Source organism: Hyposmocoma kahamanoa, unplaced genomic scaffold (genome assembly GCF_003589595.1).
Source record: "Hyposmocoma kahamanoa isolate Upper Pololo Valley unplaced genomic scaffold, ASM358959v1 202, whole genome shotgun sequence".
NCBI lineage: Eukaryota > Metazoa > Arthropoda > Insecta > Lepidoptera > Cosmopterigidae > Hyposmocoma > Hyposmocoma kahamanoa.
Window position 1 is genome coordinate 176215 of NW_020653726.1, and position 19514 is coordinate 195728.

At 32.9% G+C, this 19514-nt stretch overlaps 1 protein-coding gene across 1 annotated transcript; it reads left to right on the plus strand.

Moving 5' to 3' along the window:
- Positions 1–572: 572 nt before the first annotated feature.
- LOC113227061 (nose resistant to fluoxetine protein 6-like) lies at positions 573–18143 on the plus strand. Its single transcript, XM_026459935.1, has 14 exons — positions 573–637; positions 4598–4749; positions 5368–5659; positions 5787–5951; positions 6104–6183; positions 7050–7243; positions 7647–7761; positions 10690–10898; positions 11139–11332; positions 12860–12998; positions 13886–14072; positions 14721–14863; positions 17620–17728; positions 17942–18143. Exons 1-14 carry the CDS (start codon positions 573–575, stop codon positions 18055–18057), a joined length of 2160 nt encoding a protein of 719 aa, XP_026315720.1. The 3' UTR covers positions 18058–18143.
- Positions 18144–19514: the final 1371 nt, after the last annotated feature.

The following is a 19514-nucleotide window of genomic DNA, read 5'->3' on the forward strand; positions in this document are numbered from 1 at the left end:
TGATGGACCGAATTTCTAATGAAGTCAGATGACGGAGAACTTATTCGCTCACGCGATACATGCAGCCGTAGACGTACACACCTAGAGGTGACGGTGATGATTTTATACCGATTTATCGGATATAGAAGTTATAACAGGTAAAAGAACTAATATTAATTGCTATTTCGGTAACTACTCTAGCAAACCGTAAAGTTTTTAATGCCTTGGTCTGTCATTTAAAAAAATAAACAACCTTTTAGGATTTGCGGTGTATTACTGCATTTTATTTGAGATGTTTTTGTTGTAGTACGGAGGGTATTTATTTAGCAATGCAGAATAATAATTTTTATTTATAAAAACTTGTATTTAAACTGAATCCTTTTCTAATTTGCGAAACCAAATAGCCGCCATTTTGCGGTAGGATGAGCGCATCGCGTGAGCGGATAAGTGGCCGACATAGCTCCCAAAATACGCAAGCTTAAATGGCAGTGGACCGGACATGTCTGCAGGAGAGCTGATGGCCGATGGAGTAGACTTGTTCTAATGTGGTGACCACATCAAGGCAAACGTTGTGTTGAACGCCCTGCGACAAGATGGATGAACGATCTGTAGAATGTGGCCGGCAACGTCTGGATGCGGGGGATACAGAACCGAGAGAGTTGGCGTGCTCATGACGAGGCTTATCTCCAATGCATTCATTATTCAGGGTCTCGATTACGTGAAACTGGGAATTATGTTATACCAAAAGTGGAATGTAAACTCCTAAAGGCGTTCCTGCAAAATTCTGATGATTACAATGTCGAAACACGTATCCTTTTATCGTAATAAATGAGCACTGCAGGCAAAGCAATTTACATCAGTGACTCGACTTCATTCTATGTGAGAGAACCGGGTGCCACTTGACAAGATCCAGGACACGTTTCATTTAATGAGGAGTAATACGCGTCATGTTTTTCTTTAGCAACGTGTTGGCCTATTTTCGCCGGCATCTTAATTGTAAGCTAATAGGAAGTCAAATCTCGGAATGCTATGTACTTGTAATTGGGCCGTTCTCCTTTAGCAACACAGCCATATACTAGACTGAAAGCTATTTAGATAGTATCATTTTTAACCATACTAATATTAGAAATGCGAAAGAAACTCTATAATCAGTCATTCATCAAACACCAATACTGATGAATTCTGGGACCTAAAAGAAGGACATAGGCTTCTTTTTGTCACAAAAAATTATCTTAAACAGGGAGCGAAAGCTATGAAAATTAGTATAATACAATAGGCTACTCGAAGTGCTTGATCTACGCAGACGTAGTCTCGGGCACAAGCTAGTAATATAATGTTAACTTAGGAAATAAAACTATTTTTCCGGATTTAAATGGCGTATATTTGTTTTTTTCAAACAAACCCACATTTTGGGCCCTTTACAGGTACTGAAGTGGCACAGTCTTCAACCAGTTATGTCTAATATTAATGCAAACCATGGTGGATTTCATTAATATTAGACTTGAAATTAGAATGTTTTTTTAATTTCAATGGCCTCTCGCAGCATCCTGGATGCAGGAGTTTACAAGCTTGACTGGGAGTGCGGTCTCTCTTATATTGGACAAAAGAAGCGAAGTATTTGTACCCGCGTCAAAGAACATATAGCTGATGTCAAACACCGACGCGTAAACAAGTCTGCAGGCTGCGAGCATGTCATGAATAAACCTACACGTTCAATGAAGTTTGACAAACCCCAGGTCCTTACAAAAGAAGTCCGTTAGCTACCCAGGATGCTGCGAGAGGCCATTGAAATTAAAAAACATCCTAATTTCAACAGGGAAGATGGTTTCTCCGTACCACCAGTTTGGGATCCAGTGTTTCCTCTGATGAATCCCAAACTGACATAAGACTGCAGTACTAATTAATATGTTTTAGTTTGTTCTAATTTCTATTATTAATTAATAATAAATTAGACTTAATAGAAATTCATTCCATAACATAATTTGTAAAACTTAATGTAGCGTAAATTGGGATGTTTTCTTTGTAAAATTAAAAATAAGGTATTTAATTAATAACTATTGTAACTAAAGTGAAAAAATAGTGTGGTTTGCATTAATATTAGACATAAATGGTTGTAGACTGTACCACCTCAGTCAACCGTGACCATGGGACCTGTAAAGGGCCGGAATCGTCGGTTTGTTTGAAAAAACAAAGCGATTTAAATCCGGAAAAATAGTTTCATTTCCTATGTATAACAATCGCGAAAACCTAAGAACTCGATAATGTTAACTTTACAATACTATGTAAAAATATTTTGTAAACTGCAAATTTATTTTATTATGTATATCAAAATGTGGTACTCCAAATGTTACTAGAATTATGACGTGTTTTATTTGATTTAGTATGCGTCATATAAACTTCGTTACGTAATATCTTGGCATTCCCTTTCTTTTATCTTCCTATCTTTGAGTAAAATCAAATTACTTTTTAATTATTCTAAGCATTATCACATAAATAATAAATATATTGATCCTGTATAACCATAATGGAATTCATAAATTATAGGTATGATTCATCGTTTTAATAATCACTAAATTTGCCGAGTCATCACGAAATTTGCCGAGTCATAAATTTATTTTAAATTACGAAAGATATTGATTGACCTGATCATCGATTTTCGACGACGTATCCGCATGCTAAATCATAGATAAGACGTACATAGTTTATCTACTTGTTATAATTTAATCAATAAAAAGATAAACTTACGTTGCTAATTCCATCCTAAATCAGAAATCAATTTTGATATATTATACTTTTCATTTTCTGTGTATCTTGTACCTGTCCTACATGCAGTACTATTGAATAAAAGTGCATCTTTATTACGTACAGCTACTTCTACAGTTGCTTAATCTCAACTCATCATCATTAATAACCTATTGTATATCTTACTGCTGACCTAATAAGTCCAACTAGTCCATCACACTGGGTTAATGCGGGTTGGGAAATTCACACGCCTTCCAAGGATTTGAACCGTCTTCAACATTTTTAATCAAGTTTTCTTTTACCGTTAGCGAAATGTATTGTTTCCAAACTTTGCCAAATGTAAGAAACTTTAAATTAAAGTCATAGGTATTATTTATGTCGCCAAGCAGTAAAGTGAGCATTACAGCGTTTCAATTTTGAAGGGTAAGGGTGCTGGAGAAATTACAACCACATGGGACTTGTATTATATCTCGGAGTGATAGGCGCAGTGGTAATGCCCCTCAGATCTTTGCGATTTTAAGCTCTGGATGGCACTGAAACTGCTACGGAAAGGCGTGTCGCTTACCACCAGACGCACGACTTATTCGTCCCATCCCTAGGTATTATAAAAAAAACCGGAATGTATACTAAATACCAAATTATACAGAGGTTGTCTATGTTGCACTTTATGTAATAGGTGCAAAAATTCTAAATTTGTGTTACTACAGATCAATTGCTAATTTTTTTTTAACTTAGCCCGCCTTAACAGGAGTTTTAATGGGTTATCTCACTGTCTCCACAATTTAAACTTTATGAATAATTTCCCAGGTGCTATCGTCTCGCACCTGAGACCCTAATTACAACTTAAAATCATATTTTATTACAGGCTGAAGAAATCCACGTCATCCAATTGCAGGATAGACGACATAGTAAACACAGGATCGGAAAGTTTGGCATGAGAAAAAGAAGGATCCAGCAGCAGGTAATACAGGGCTGAAAATTAATGAAACGAAAGGTATAAAAAACAAGTTATTATATTATTTTTAATAAATTGCTATTTATAACTCGAAACTCGTGGACTACAACGTACTAACGTGTAAGAACGCAATTACTATTTTTTTTATGAGTAAGTAAACATTTTAACATGTTCAGACCGGCGGTCCCACCTGTGTGTGCTGTGTACCACCGGTGGCCACACAGCACTTGGCTTTGGTATACTAAGAAACCCACGCTGCCATGAGAGAAAGTGCTAAATGTAATGCTTCCGCCCAGTGCAACTGTCAAATTTTCATAATGTAGTTCATTATATTGATATTGTGTAAGGCAGTAAAAAAAAATTAAGGTTAAAAAAATATTTATTTGAAAATAGAACTAGAAATGTACTTAACAGAAAAACGAGAATAAACATGGCAAATTTTTTCTGATCAATTGTATTAAAACGGCCAGTACGGCAAAAAGTAGGTTAATTAGAAAGAGATAAAGCATAATTTTGCCGTGTCCACCGATGGCACACCCCGCCCCGATACATTTTTTGGTTGATGGAGTGATAATGTACCACCGGTGGCCATGTGAGAATTTTTCTCGCCGGACAGCTAATAATGGCAATTTTGTTCCCAGTCTGAACGTGTTTAAAAAGGACGATCGCTGTTCTGTATTGTCTATTTGACGTTAATATTAAGATAACAATGAGGATTATTTCTAATAATTTGCACGGATAAGATTAAAACTTGAAATTCACTCTGATTTCACGAAGTCTTACTAACATTTGTTTCTGACAGCATTACTAATATTAAACGCGCGACAGGTGTAATTAGTACCTACTTCGCTATTTTTGTTACTAGTGATTATTTGACATTCTTAAAATGATGTTAATTAATATTATTATTATAATATTTAGCTCTTTAGTGTTAATCGATGCTACGGTTATCGAAAGGGACCCCGCACATCCAGCCTTTGATCCAAATATATACGAGGAAGCTTTAGATCCTGAGCTTTGTGCAAAACAACTAGAATATTTGGCTTTGAACGATACGCTTCTGAGAATGACATGTAAGTACTGTAAAAAGATTGAATTTATAAATTTGTATCAATCTGCAAATACGAGGAGGCTGAGACGATCTTGATAATTTTTTTTCAATATCCATTAAATATACATTTCATTTGTTATTACAGAATCATTATAGTGTTAAAAAAGTAGGTTTTTTTGTTTCAAAATGTTGTTCATGAAAAGCGAAACGTTAAAAGCAAAATAGTGTCACATAGTGTCAAAAAATAGTGTCTTTAACATGGAATAAGTCACGATAATGGCCAGTATCATTTTATAATTGGAAACAGTCAAGAAAGATTACTTTTCAGCTGTCTCTCGTAAATGAGAAACAGAGTGATTCCTACGGGACAAATTAAGACATAAAGCATTAACACCGTACGACACAAAGCACCGTAAAGCAATCGTAACTTTTATTATATATTATAATTATTGCTGTATATTAAACTAGTATATAAAAACACAATAAAAACTCAATATTTTTAGTAGAACGTACATTCCTCGGCCAACTGTGCTATAGAAAATAGCAACAAAATACAAAATATATTAAGCGTCAAATAATAAACGTAATTTTAACAAAAGAAAAAATAAGACGTATAAAATAACGAAAACCTATCTTACAGTTCTCGAGGCGGGTCCAAGAATTCCAAGAGGGATCCTACAATTCAATCTTCTGGACCTAGGAAACTACCGTCAATGCCTTGGTATTAACAGAGAAGTTGATGACATGGTTATTGATGGGAAGTATTGTCTAGTAAGAACTGGATCGCCAGGGCTTGCGAGCTTAGGAGATACAATTGAATTGGAAAATATAAACAAAGCTGCTGAGAATTTAAAAGATAAAATAAACTCATTCCAAAGAATACGACAAGATTTACTAGCTTTGGGTGGAATAGAAAGTAAAAAATCTATAAGGTAAGAGTTAACGTGAAAAAATATGGTTACTGAGTAGATTCCTTTTGAGAGATGCATGTTATTTTGGTAAATATCAAGATTAGATACTTAGAAATGTTGACATTTACTATGTATTTTTGCTTTTTAGAACGGATTTAGGTTTACATTTTACTGTGGCTGTTTGCATACCGAAACCTTGCTCCCTAAGACAGGCGCTACCGATTCTCATTGGAAGTGGGTTGTTGGAAAGTGAGGAAATATATTGCCGATTTAAAAATGATAAACCCTGGGCACCAGGGGTTTATGTGGCTATGTAAGTACTTTTGCATTATTTTTCTGACATCTGCATTGTACACCATGTAACAACATTTTACTGTAATCCAGGATTATTTTTTTATCCGTAACAGATTGGATATTACCAAAATGTGTTTACATTTACGCATCTAATGAAGGATTTTTTTTTAGAGTAGTCTTCAGTTTAATTGGTTTAGTGACCATTCTTAGCACAAGCTATGATATTTGGAATACGATTATTTGGAAACGAGGTAAGTTTCTATAATATAGTTATATCAATAGATAAATCAAAGCTATAGCAATAGCATAGCAAACATCTCTGTATTAGCATCTAGATATTTTGAACCTTTAAAATTATTGGAAAAAACTTATTGGACCGAATTGAATCTTATCTTGAAATGTGATTTGATCGAAACTAAAGTTAATTTGAAAATAATTAAAAATACACCTTACAATCATTGAAATGGAATTTATTTTTTATCACATTTTATTAAGTTTGATATTTTGGATCAACGAAACGATTTAAAATTTTTCTGTGGATTTATTCGTCTGATATTTCTAAACATTCTTTCGTTAACTTAATGTCTCTTTATTAATATTTTTTATTTAATTTATTATAACAATACGTATAAATATCAATGTAATAAAGTTCGGCTTCTTAAAATCGGTTTTAGTAGTTAAATATTCTACATAATTTTCCAATTGGTGTGCAGCTCTCAAGAGCTGAACATGTGTCCATTCAGTTTACATTTTCGCTGCTTTTTTGTTAGCTCTTTCCAGTCTCACTATTCTCAGCACGTTTTGATAATGTTAATTGTATATTTTTTTGCGTTGGAGAACTCCCACGAGTTATTTTTTCTTCTAGTTTGCCTAGTACTATAGTTTCTTAAGCATTGCCGGGTATTTTTTTCGGCTCTAAATCCAGTATATTTATCGAGTTATTAGGTTTATTAGGCAGAATATCGGCAAGAGCAATGTGCTTCATAGTTCGCTAAGACATACGAGTAATGTGACATTTGTCTCTGAAAAAATAGTTTCATTTCCAATTTACAGGAAACTATCTATTAATTTTTATTTTTAACATGTTTGGTATTAAATTGTTTTCTATTAATTTCAGATCCGAAATCCTTAAATACAATTTATCAATCGTTCTCAGTATATACAAATGCTCGTCGCCTCATCACATATAAACCAGTTCGCGGAGCTTTAGAATGTGTCGATGGCGTCAGAGCATTATCTATGGCCTGGGTTGTAATCGGGCACACATTTATTACTTTACCACCTGTTCTAAATAATTTGGACTATTTTGAGGTACATTAATTTTTATTATTATAATGAATAATACATCTCTCCTTAATTTCAACTAACGTTTTCACGGATATGTACCTACCCGTAATCATTATGATTCAGGCAGACATTATTTTTTCAAACAAAACAAAGAAAAATTAAAATTCGATTGGTGGCATGTCTCTCTTGTGTTAGAAAACGCCGCTGCGTTATTGTCCTCCATAGAAAACCAAGGCAATTACGGGTATAACGCCGGGAATATATTTACGATGTTATTTATTAATTAGTGTCGTAAGAGCTCGTAGACAAAAATTAATACTTTCAACCAAACAACCAACCATTACCAAAATTTTAAAATTAAGAATAAGAAGATACTATTGTATTATGTACTATATATGTATATTATATATATAATTATTTGTTCCAGTGGGGTATGTCATTTCGTGCGATATGGATTACTGCAGCTCCACTAGCTGTAGACACTTTCTTTACGCTCAGCGGTTTGCTTATCGTCTACACGTCTTTTGGAAAACTTAGCAATAGTAAGTATATTTTTAATAATTTTGACTGTAATATTTATATAACCAGGTGCAGTGATTATGATTATTGGTGTTACCGGATCTTTCATCCTCATGTCATTGACCACTCATTAGCACGAAGCGGTTCGCTTCATCTTTCCTGAAGCGTACGGCAAAGTGGAATTAACTACCGACATCTATGTTTCCCGAAAGCTACAATTACAAACCAGTCCCCTAACCGCCCACGCGATGCGCTCCTCCTACCGCAAAATGGCGGCTATTTGGTTTCGCAAATTAGTAAAGAATTCAGTTTAAATACAAGTTTTTATAAATAAAAATTATTATTCTGCATTGCTAAATAAATACCCTCCGTATTACCAACAAAACGTCTCAAATAAAATGCAGTAATACTCCGCAAATCCTGCACTTAAAAAGCACTAATGAAATTTTTGGTGTACTTGGATAAATATGATAATTTTCAGTTTGAGTGGTTCTAACGTTTACCATTAAATTACTACTTAAAGTATAGTTTATAAACATTTATATTCAGGGTAAACTTTAAAAACGCTACTTACGGTATGTTTTCAATAAATAAACACCGAAATCACCAGCCCGGTCAATAACACACACGATTTTCGTGACGTATTTTTGAAGTTGTTTATTTTTTTTAAATGACAGACTCAGGCATTAAAAACTTTATGGTTTGCTAGAGTAGTTACCGAAATAGCAATTAATATTAGTTCTTTTACCTGTTATAACTTCGATATCCGATCGGTTAAGTTCATGATAAAACGTCGCTTATGCGATAAATAACCGAACTTGTTTCATTTAAATCATTATCGGGCCATTATTCGTCCAACTGCTGGGCTGGGATAGGTTCATTAGAATTGTCAATTTTTTTTAAATACATATATAATTTAGAACTATGTCCATTAAAAATACAAAGAGGAAATATATTTCAAAGTTTTAATTCGGTACTATATATCCAATCCACCTATATTTATTTACTGTCTATATTTATTATATCGCACCCTTAGTAATATAAGGGCACAATCCAAAAAAAGTAGATTTTTGGGAAATTTGGGAATTGATAGGGACTTAAATAATAAATGGGATCAAACTTATATAGCTCCATATTTCTGTTATATTTTTTGTACTATATGGGTCTAACTTGAAAGTGTTTTTTTAACTTGCTTGAAACTTATGGAATTTATTTATATTATTTTTTTTTTATTGCTATTTATAATACATTTATCAAAGAACAAATCTGCCAAATTTCATATTTATAACTTAAATAATAAGCATGTTATTTGAAAAAATAGGTGTAATGTAGGAATCTAGAATCTATACGCGATTTCCCAAAAATCTACTTTTTTTGGATTGTGCCCTTATATTACTAAGGGTGCGATATATGTATAAAAATTGATTTGATAGTATTACCAGTACATAAGATTAAAGAAGACAATAACGCAATTAGTAATCATTAGAACGTCGTAACATTCACAATTCTGATATTTAAGTCAAAATTTTACCTTGTAATTACATCACACATTTTATCTAGCCATAAAACTGTCAACAACAACTACATGACTTTTTAAAATTTTATGAAAATTGGCAACCCTGCAAATGTCAAACAAAAGAATGTGAAAATGTTCTATGTTCTGTCTTTTTTGTACACGGAATAAAATATCATGGTCACTATTTATATATAATTAAATCAATATTTCAAAATAGAAGACGCTTAGCGACATTATATCTTGTGCGTTATTTTTTATAATTGCCATATCTAAAAAACTAATAAAATTTAAAAACCACTCATTTCCGGACATTACTGTGACGGTGTGACCTCCTTACACCGTCATCCCACCTTTTTGTATCGCCTCTCTCCATTCATGTCGTATCGTTTTTCTTCTTCTAATCATAATTAAATTTAAAATTTTCAATTGTTCCATTTTCCTTCACATTCTTATTTTATTTCCTTCGACGGTCACTCCTGCTTGACCGCAATAGCGGATACTACTAAATCAAATTGTCTAATTTTTTTTTATTCTTTTCAAGTTTAATCATAATACAATCAATGTAAATCATGTATCGACTATAACAAGCGAATAACAGTCTATCTGTAATTCAACATAATACAGCCCGATAAGGGTTTTTTCTTTACTTTACCTTTTGCTTCACGTTAAATAAATATGTGGACCGGAAGTTTCCTGTTTTGCTGCCGTGATCCTGATCACGGTTGTTAGGGTTGCAACATGGTTACAATAGCTTTCGCGATATTTAATGAATGAACCAAAGAGTTTTTTCACTATTGAATAAAAAGAAATTTCAATTATCTTATGTACGGTTTAATTTGGTATTTTACTTTAATTTGCTATTTTCTCGTGTATTTTACTACTAATACTATATTATCTATCGAGTTTTTAGGTTTTCGCAATTGTTACACATATGAAATGAAACTATTTTTCCGGATTTAAATCGCGTATATATTTTTTTTTCAAACAAACCGACGTTTCGGGCCCTTTACAGGTCCCATGGTCACGGTTGACTGAGGTGGTACAGTCTTTCAACCAGTTATGTCTAATATTGATGTAAACCACCTTATTTTTTCACTATAGTTACAATAGTTATTAATTAAATACCTTTATTTTTAATTTTATTTTAATTTTATTTTTATTATACTATCTATATAATATCATTATACTAACACTATATTATCTCTTAATATAAGTTGGTATTTAGCACATCAGTGGTTCGGTCTCATCCTGCTATTGCTTATTTCCTGTTTTTTTTTGTTGGTGACTTATGTTTTGGAGATCTATGATCTAATGATCTCCAAAACATAATTCCTAAATCCTCCTCTAAAGGACGATTTTAACAGTATAAAATTCATAGGCATTTCAGTGTACGGATTTAATCAGAATTTGTCTTCATGATTTTTTTTGTTTACAGTGAAACTACTAAACAACCTCCACTTATTTTACCTCAACCGAATTCTACGAATGTTTCCTCTACTAGTCACTGCTATTTTGCTACAAGTTGGTGTATTTCATTACATTCACGACGGTCCTTACTGGCATACACAAGCTTCCATGACTGAAGAGTGTAGAGTAAATTGGTGGTCAACATTACTTTATGTGCAAAATTATGTTCATCCAATGGTACGTATTGGCGTTTTGTGATCGTATTGTCAAATAATGTAGAAATTTCTTGTAATTTTCGTTTTTTTTTCTACCATTTCAAGTGATTATCAATTTTTCATCTCACTCACCGAATGTTTGGAAATTTTTGTTATGTAACATAGAATATTAATTATTAATTAATGAACACTGTACAATGCCATAGTTAGCGTTAGTTTACGAATGTTCAGGAGTTGGTTTGAATATTATGTTTACTTTCAGTGTATACCTCATTCCTGGTATTTAGCAATTGACATGCAACTACACATTCTGTCTCCATTGATTTTATTCTGGGTATTGTCAGGAAAAAAGATTCTTGCCTGGTCAGCTTTAATTGGTGCGTTATTACTTTCTCTCACGGCTTCATCAATTTACAACTTCTTGAATAATTTTACTGGTACTTCTGCGCGACCTGTGTAAGTATTGTATTACCAATAGATTTTTATCGATTTTATTGCCATAGCGCCATCTATCAGAAATTTAAGAAAGTTTTTCTTCACACAGCTAGGTACCTTTATAGCTATCTACCTGCGGCTGACTAGAAATGACGCTTTAGTAATTGTATTATTAAGTTTAATGAATATCACTATGTTTTACTATCACTACCAGTTTGTTATAATTGTTAACACAAATACTGAACACAAAGAAAATTCCTTCGATACGGCTGAATCAAAAACAATGATCTGCAAATAAATTGTTTAAATATTAATATATTTAATGTTCTGAACAAATTTATTAAATTCATAGATGATATATTTTTTAGTATATAACTGGATTATAAATATTTGTTAGATTGAATTTTTATCGCACACTTCGAAAGTAACTACTTTTCTTAACGTTAAAACGTTAAGAAAACGTTAGAACGTTAAACGTTAACGTTAAAAGTAACTACTTTTCTTAATGCTGTAGTGACCATGTTGATTCAACATAATTATTACTGACGGCTGATCCCGTCACCTTCATAGCAGCACAGTAAACTGTTCTTGCAAATGTTTATTGTGCGTAAATACGAGTAAGTACGGCCATGCCAGCGGTGCAGTGATTTTATTTCATTTATTTCAGCAAAAAAAGTCTAAGTCTATACATTAAAATAGCGTACACCGTAAAATAGCGTAACCCTTGCAGTATAAGAAGACAAATAAAAGTTATTATGTACTAACAATTCCAAAAGAAATAATTACTAATTAGATTATATTTAAGCAGTGATGAAGGTTATTTATTTATCATTTGAATAATTTAATCACAATCTTGGAAAGTAGTAAGAGAGGTGGTTTTGATTACTAATAGTATACTGTATGTATCGTTCAGTTATTCATCAGATTTAAACGAAAATTAATTAATTCGTTTCACCAAGATGGCAGAAATAACTTACCTAACTAACCTGACTTTAAATGCGAAAACACGTTTCATTATTATTTTTTATAGAATAGGGTTTCTGCAGTACACATTATTGGTTTATTGAATTACTAAAAAACTTTACATTTGAGGGATTTTTTTACTGTCAGAAAGTTCCAGCGCGACAACAAACTACACAACCACAAAAGGCAGTCGCTGGCGACGCACTGACATGTCCGGTCTTACATCACCTCATACAAACACGTCGGTATTCACCGCACTGTCTTGGTGTGCACATATTAAATATGTGTGTGTAACGTCCACAAATGTATCTCAAATAAATCATTCAATTTTGTCAGTACATTGTTGATACTTCACTATGGAGAAGCAGTAGGCGACAACTACAAAGAAAGCACTTGGAGCTCGCGTAGTAAAATCCGTAGTAGTTTTTATAAGATCCATATATCGAAACGATATAGCCCGTACTGTCCATATTCGAATTTTTCATTTTACGGTAACCGCCGTTACTGTCCATGAAAGGGTTAAGTTATTTACACGACTCTCACTGTACATTTATACAAATTTCTATATTTTTTTTTTTATTTCAGATTGTCTCTAGAAGAGACTGATAGATACTTTAGAAATTATTACTTCAATACATTAACAAGATGTTCACCTTTTTTGGTTGGAATGTGCTTCGGGTACTTGATCCACTTTTGGCGAGAAAATAATATTCGACTGCCAAGGGTAAGTTTAGACCGTTAGTTAAAGTACAAGTGAAAAGTGAAAATTAATGCTCCTTTTTCGAATTAATGTAAATATAATTCCACATCTCGATCTTTTTCGCAATAAACTATACGATAGCCCATCATAGTAAATGTATGAAAATTCGACGAGTGTGTCGGTGCCACAAGATGTACTGCGTCGGTGTTTTGACGCTTGAATATAACGCTACATTGTACCGTGTATAAAATTAGAACTAAAGCGTGAAGCACACAGAAAGCGAGTGCGGGTCGTGCCCGTGTCGAGTCGGGAGCGCGGCGCGTGTAATTTCGTCTATCTCTGTGGACGACAACAAACCACGCGCGTGCACGGGACCCGACCTGCGCCCGTCCCGCACCCGCTTTCGGTGTGTTTTACGCTTAAATGTCACATGGCGCGTTGAAACGGCGCGTTGCGTTGGAACTCGTGCGTATCGTATAAGTGGTCAAGAAAGGGAGATTCCACACGGGTGTTGCGTCGTCGTAACTGCGTTTTACTACATATAAACCAGAACGACATGCCACACGGTGCATTGAAACAGCGCGCGAGTCGACGGAACAGCTCGTGTGGCGCTCAGTCCGTTGAAATAATAGCACAACGCGGTTACGACGACGCAACGCCCGTGTGGAATCTCTCAAACGAAGCGGGGAGAAGTGCTGCGTTACGGGTCGACATCGCACTGCTTATGTGGAACTCGGTGCATTCAACTCATAGCGATGCGACAACGCAAAGCACAGGCCACTACCGTGTGGCATCGTTGTAGCTGAATTAAAAGATCCATATGCAGAATGTCTGTTACTGCGAATTTTTACTGTCTCGGGCAAAGCGTGCATAATTAAATAAGGAATGACACAAAAATTATTGTTTTACAGGTCATCAATTGTATATTATGGGTCGTAAGCATAGCCGTATTGTGGTTGGCGTTATACGCCTGCGAACCTTTTAAAAATATTGAGTTTGATAAGCAGATCTATGACAACTTTGTGAATTCATTCATGCGACCAATGTGGGCTCTTGGACTTGGCTGGCTTATTCTTGCTTGCGCCGAAGGTTACGGAGGTGAGCAAATGTTTTTTTTAATTAATGCCTATTTGATTTATCCTTAAATAACCCAAGCTTTGTTGTCTCATGGAAATACAGTACTATATTACAATATAATTAAAACAGTATTTATTTTCTTCTATGAAATTGACATTGATTTTTTTTTGTCTACATTAAAAAAATTACGGTTACACTAATGGTAAATTTAAATTAAAACAACAGCAAACTATACAATTTGAATATATTTTACAACTCATAACTATAGAGTCTTGAAGTTGACATAAAAACAAAAACAAACAGGAAATTTCGAAAATATCTAAATTTAGAATTGATTAGTGTTTATTTATAGATTAGTTTTTGCGTTCCAGCCACATTAAATATATTGAAAATTTACTGGCAATGCCTATTACATTTACTCTATAAAGCTTTTTCTTTATTCATTTTTTAATTGCTTAATTGGAAAATGTTTAATAATTTCATTTAACACTCTATACACTAAATTTGAGTTTTGCTACGCATATACAAAATAATGGTTGAACGTGATGTATTTTAATTAGTAAAATTTTATTATGTAGTTTATGAGATTGGTGTGTAGGTACCAATAATGAAATGATACTGTCACTTTCTATAAAGAGTCCAGTGCATAATGGTGTTAAACACTTTCAGGCCCGATTAACTGGTTCCTGTCGCTACGTATGTGGAAATTGCCATCTCGCCTTTCGTATGGGATATATTTGTTCCATTTTCCAATTCAGTATGTTATAAGTGGTGCAATGTCGCAGCACTTTTTCTTTTCTGTGTTAAATTGTGTAAGTATATTACTTGTCTACATTATTTTAACTTGATCATTGGTGTTTTCTAATAATTACGGATTAATGATTAAAGAAAAAAATTACAAATGGGATACCGTCCCCATTGCTTTACCAACTAAGCTCGAGTCAACTAGTCGAATTACCAAGTCGACGAATTTCTTCTATGTGTCCGTTGTAGACCTTGGCATTGAGTGTTTTCTTCGCCGTAAGGGACATCTGTGAGAGATTTTATGAACCTTCTCACTCAGCCGGTAAGTTTATAGTTACCTTACGCTGACGTTGATGTCCTTTGTATGAACGTGTATTATTGAATTGTTTTATTTTGTGAAATAACTCCTTTAGTTTGCTATAATGACTAAGTACAAATATCGAACACAAAGTAATATTCCTACCCGCAGTACTTCCCTGAACAAACCCTTTCACAAGGAGCTCTACCGCTACAAAAGTATCAGATAGTACGATAAAAAGTATTATATATTTTTTAATAATTTATTATGTTTTGTAAAAAGATATGGAACAAAAGTTCTAGTAGGTATATGATGTTAGTAACGTAGTTCTGTGAAGGTTGTTAATATTTTACAAATAATCTTTTATGTTGAATCATTTAATAATAACGTTCCTATCATATTATTATCATAGATCTAATAATTACTGCGTGATTTCTTGTGGTGATATCATCTATCATGAAAATTGCAACATATTATTTCATAATTATGTAAACAAGGTGTGCCTTATTCCAGCGTGACCATAGTCGAGTTTTTGAAATATGACTAGCCAGAAAAGTCGCCATTTAGTCGGTTCTACTCGCAAAAGTCCGCCGTTCAAAAGTTATAAGGGTATTTTACTGTCCATTTCTCAATCTCGAGAACCACAACACCTAGCTTAGATCTGATTACACTAAAAAAATATCGTGATTTAGTCGGTTCTAATCGTAAAAAACTAGATTTAGTCGTAACGCTATTTTGAAGTTATAGTTATTAAAATTTAAAGAATTAAAATTAAAAGAATGATTAAATTAAAATAAATAAGAGTCAGATATAAAGTACAAATTAAATTAACATCTTTTAACGTCGGTTTGGTACATACAGCCTTACATAAACTTTAATTTAAAAAAAGAAAATTAAACGCTGTAACAGTTTAACATTGATTATAATCCAAATTTAATAAATAAGAAAACTTTTCCAACTAACCCACCTGACTGACCCAAAGTAGATCTTGGCCTCCAACACCAAAAAACGCCATTCCTTTCGGTGTGCCAGTGCCGACCATTCGGGGATATTCAGGTTTTTGGCGACTTTAACTTTTGGAAGACGACTGGTAGGTTGCAAATACGCCCTTTTGGTCGCTCGACTAAAATTGACGAAACTTTCAAGAACGCAAAATAAAAGCTTTGAGTTTGAATTTGATTAAACTCGAACCACTTGACCAACCTGTATTTATAGGAAATGTTGTGAGTGAAAAAATATGTTGGTCGACTATATTTTTTTTTTCGAATTAGATCTAAAACAGAAAATAAAATAACCGGCCGGACTTTTAAAAAAAGTTCATTATTTTCAGGATTTTACAAAAATAATGTTTCTCTAAATGTACTGGTGGCCTACCACAATCTCTTAAAACAATATTACTTTAACCTTACATTGACTTTACGTACCATGCTGCGCTTATAGTAAGCTTATTATAATGTTAAAACTATGATGTTTTATTGACAGCTTTGTGACTATTCATTCACTCAGTTCGTAATATGACGCGACTATAACATTAAAGTCACAGAGTTAAAGTAATATTGTTCTTATATCAAATTTAGCAATCTTAAAATAGTTACTCGTACGCAGTGGAAACAATATTATTTTCGAATATATTATCTAAGTATTGATTTCTACTGATTAAAAGTTATGTTGAATTTATTTATTTACATGAATCTCTTCAATATTTTTTTTTATTTTATAGTACATAGGAAATAATTTCTCGTTATATAAAAATACGCGATGTTTATTTCGTAAAGCAAAGTGACTATCAAGACTCAGCTTGTTTTATTTATTTTTCTTCATGAAAAAGCGGAAAAATAATTGAAAACAACGTAATTTTGATACATTTTATTATTACATACTTTTATTTTTTTTAACAGTTAAGATTCACTGAGTGTAAATAACATTAAGTACTTAAAGATTATACTATGATAATACGATTCGAAACATCAAAAAAGAAAGAGATGGCACTATATAGTTCATATAGCGTTATTTCTTTCCTACTTTTAGTAAGGAATAGACAATATTGGGAAATCATTCGTTCTTTCAATCACTTTAGCAATAATAGATTTGGTTGGCAGGTTTGTCATGGTACGAATATGAGTAATACATATTATAATAAGTTACTTTAATCTTACATTGAAATAAGATTGTTTTTGGAAAGGTTATGGTACCAGGTGTTTGTTTACTTTTATATAAACTACAACCTTCAAAAGTCGAGTTCTTATGTTTTCACGATTATTACACATAGGAAATGAAACTATTTTTTTCGGGTCTAAATTACTAATACACATAATATATATTTATTTATACTATATTTATTTTTTCCAACAAACCCGTATTTTGTTTCAAAAAACAAATATACACGAGTTAGATCCGAAAAATACTTTCATTTCTTATAAGCAACTGTAAAAGTTAATCATCAATTTCAATTTCTCTCTGCTAAAAAGCTTTATGCTTTATTAGAATTTAAGATTGTGATTTTTAAACTTGTTTTATTTGTTTCAGATTTACAACTTCTGCGGTCAATTTGTGATAGCTTTTACAGTCAGCTTTATTTTTACAGTTTTGATAGATTCTCCCTTTTCCACTATTGTCAAGATACTACTGGGTGGCGGTGAGTTATAAAATATACGTACAACATTGAAATTCATACATTTATCAAATGTTTCTTACTTTTAAAAGTAGCACTTTATACCTACAAATGAAGTTACAAGACTGTCCGAATTTTCATTTGAGGTGAAATGAATTTGTAAATAAAAATAATGTAATTTTTCCCGTTAGTATTTATTTTTTAAATGTTCTTCTAATACAAAATTATGTTTTGCAGGTATCAAAAAATCAGGTTCAGAGCAACCAGGTGATAAAATGAATACTCAAAGAACAGTCGGGACCAATCAGGAAAAAAGCGAACCGATCGAAGATCGAAGTAGAGTAGCAACATGAAATCATAAATTACATATATTTTTTATTATATCTATATACGCTGTCGTGCTAGCCCTACTGAGGGGTACCGCCACTGCGCCCGTCACTTCAGAACGCAGTAGTACTCACATTACTGCTTGGCATCAGAAATATATCTTGGTACTTGGTACTTGGTGTAACGGGCTGGTGTCCGCAAATGCTAGCAGTACTTTCCTGTTAACTACACTATATATAAAATATTATCGTACATACACTTGAAAGATTGGTTTCCCTCTACTAACAAACTGTGGTAGATATGGACAGTTATTTTCTTGTTGTGTTGTCATTTTGTATGATAAAATTGTATAACTAAATCAATTACGTAATTAATTTTAAGAGAGACAAAACTTTTTTGATTGAAACTGGTTAAGTAAATTGGTTTGAAATTTAAATTAGTTTATTAGATTTATAACACCAGGAATAAAACACTAATTAATAATTTGTTTACTTATTGTAAATATATTTACACATCGATTAACTAAGTAATGGACACTTTACATTTACATTCATAATAACTTAAGCTAAAACTGTTGCCACCCTTCGCCAAGCTGTTTCCGTAGATACACAATATGTCAAATTGTGACTCAGCTACAGAGAACTATGACGCATATTGCTCTCGCTGATATTCTAACATAACCCGTAATGTTTGAGAACACACAAAACATTTTTAAACACTGAATGGGCGGTATTAAAACTTCTGATTTTTATTGAAAAATCGAGGATTGGAAGGTTCACATACATATATCTTTAGGAAGGTTTAAAATAGCCATGTATTATTTCGACAAGAAAAACAATTTATTTTTTTAAAAAGGGATGAATAAAACAAAAGGAAGAATCAAATATTAATTTAAATTTATATATTGTCATTAATTAGTATTTGAAACTTATTACGTAATTTACTTCACCTGATGTTAATTGAAAACTGGAATCCAAACGTGAAGGAACCTATGCAGTGTTGATACTATCACAACCCTAGCCACCTCCACCCTAAATACCTACAACATGCCTCTTCACGCTTTGTTTGAAGGAGCCCACATAAACAGCTTTAGATACTTATTATATTATGACTTCCTGTATAGTTACAGAAACGGTTTCAATTTATTTCCAAGAGCTCCGTTGCCACGATTTCTTTTTCCTCACCTTTCTTTTTCCGTCTGTCGTTCGTCGGTTCTTCCGATGAAATTCATTGTCATTTGTAGTTGACATTGCCATCGGTGATACGTGTGGCGCACTTTTCCGTAATGAATAAAAAAAATACTATGTTCGATCAGAAATGAATTTATTGTTTCACAAAATATTCTCCGTTAGCGTTAATGCACTTTTTCATACGAATGAACCAATTTTGAAAACATGTATGCCTCTCATCCGTGACAATCTCTGAAACAAATTTTTCATACTCTTTGACAACCTCTTCAGGTGATGACAATCGTTGACTGGTT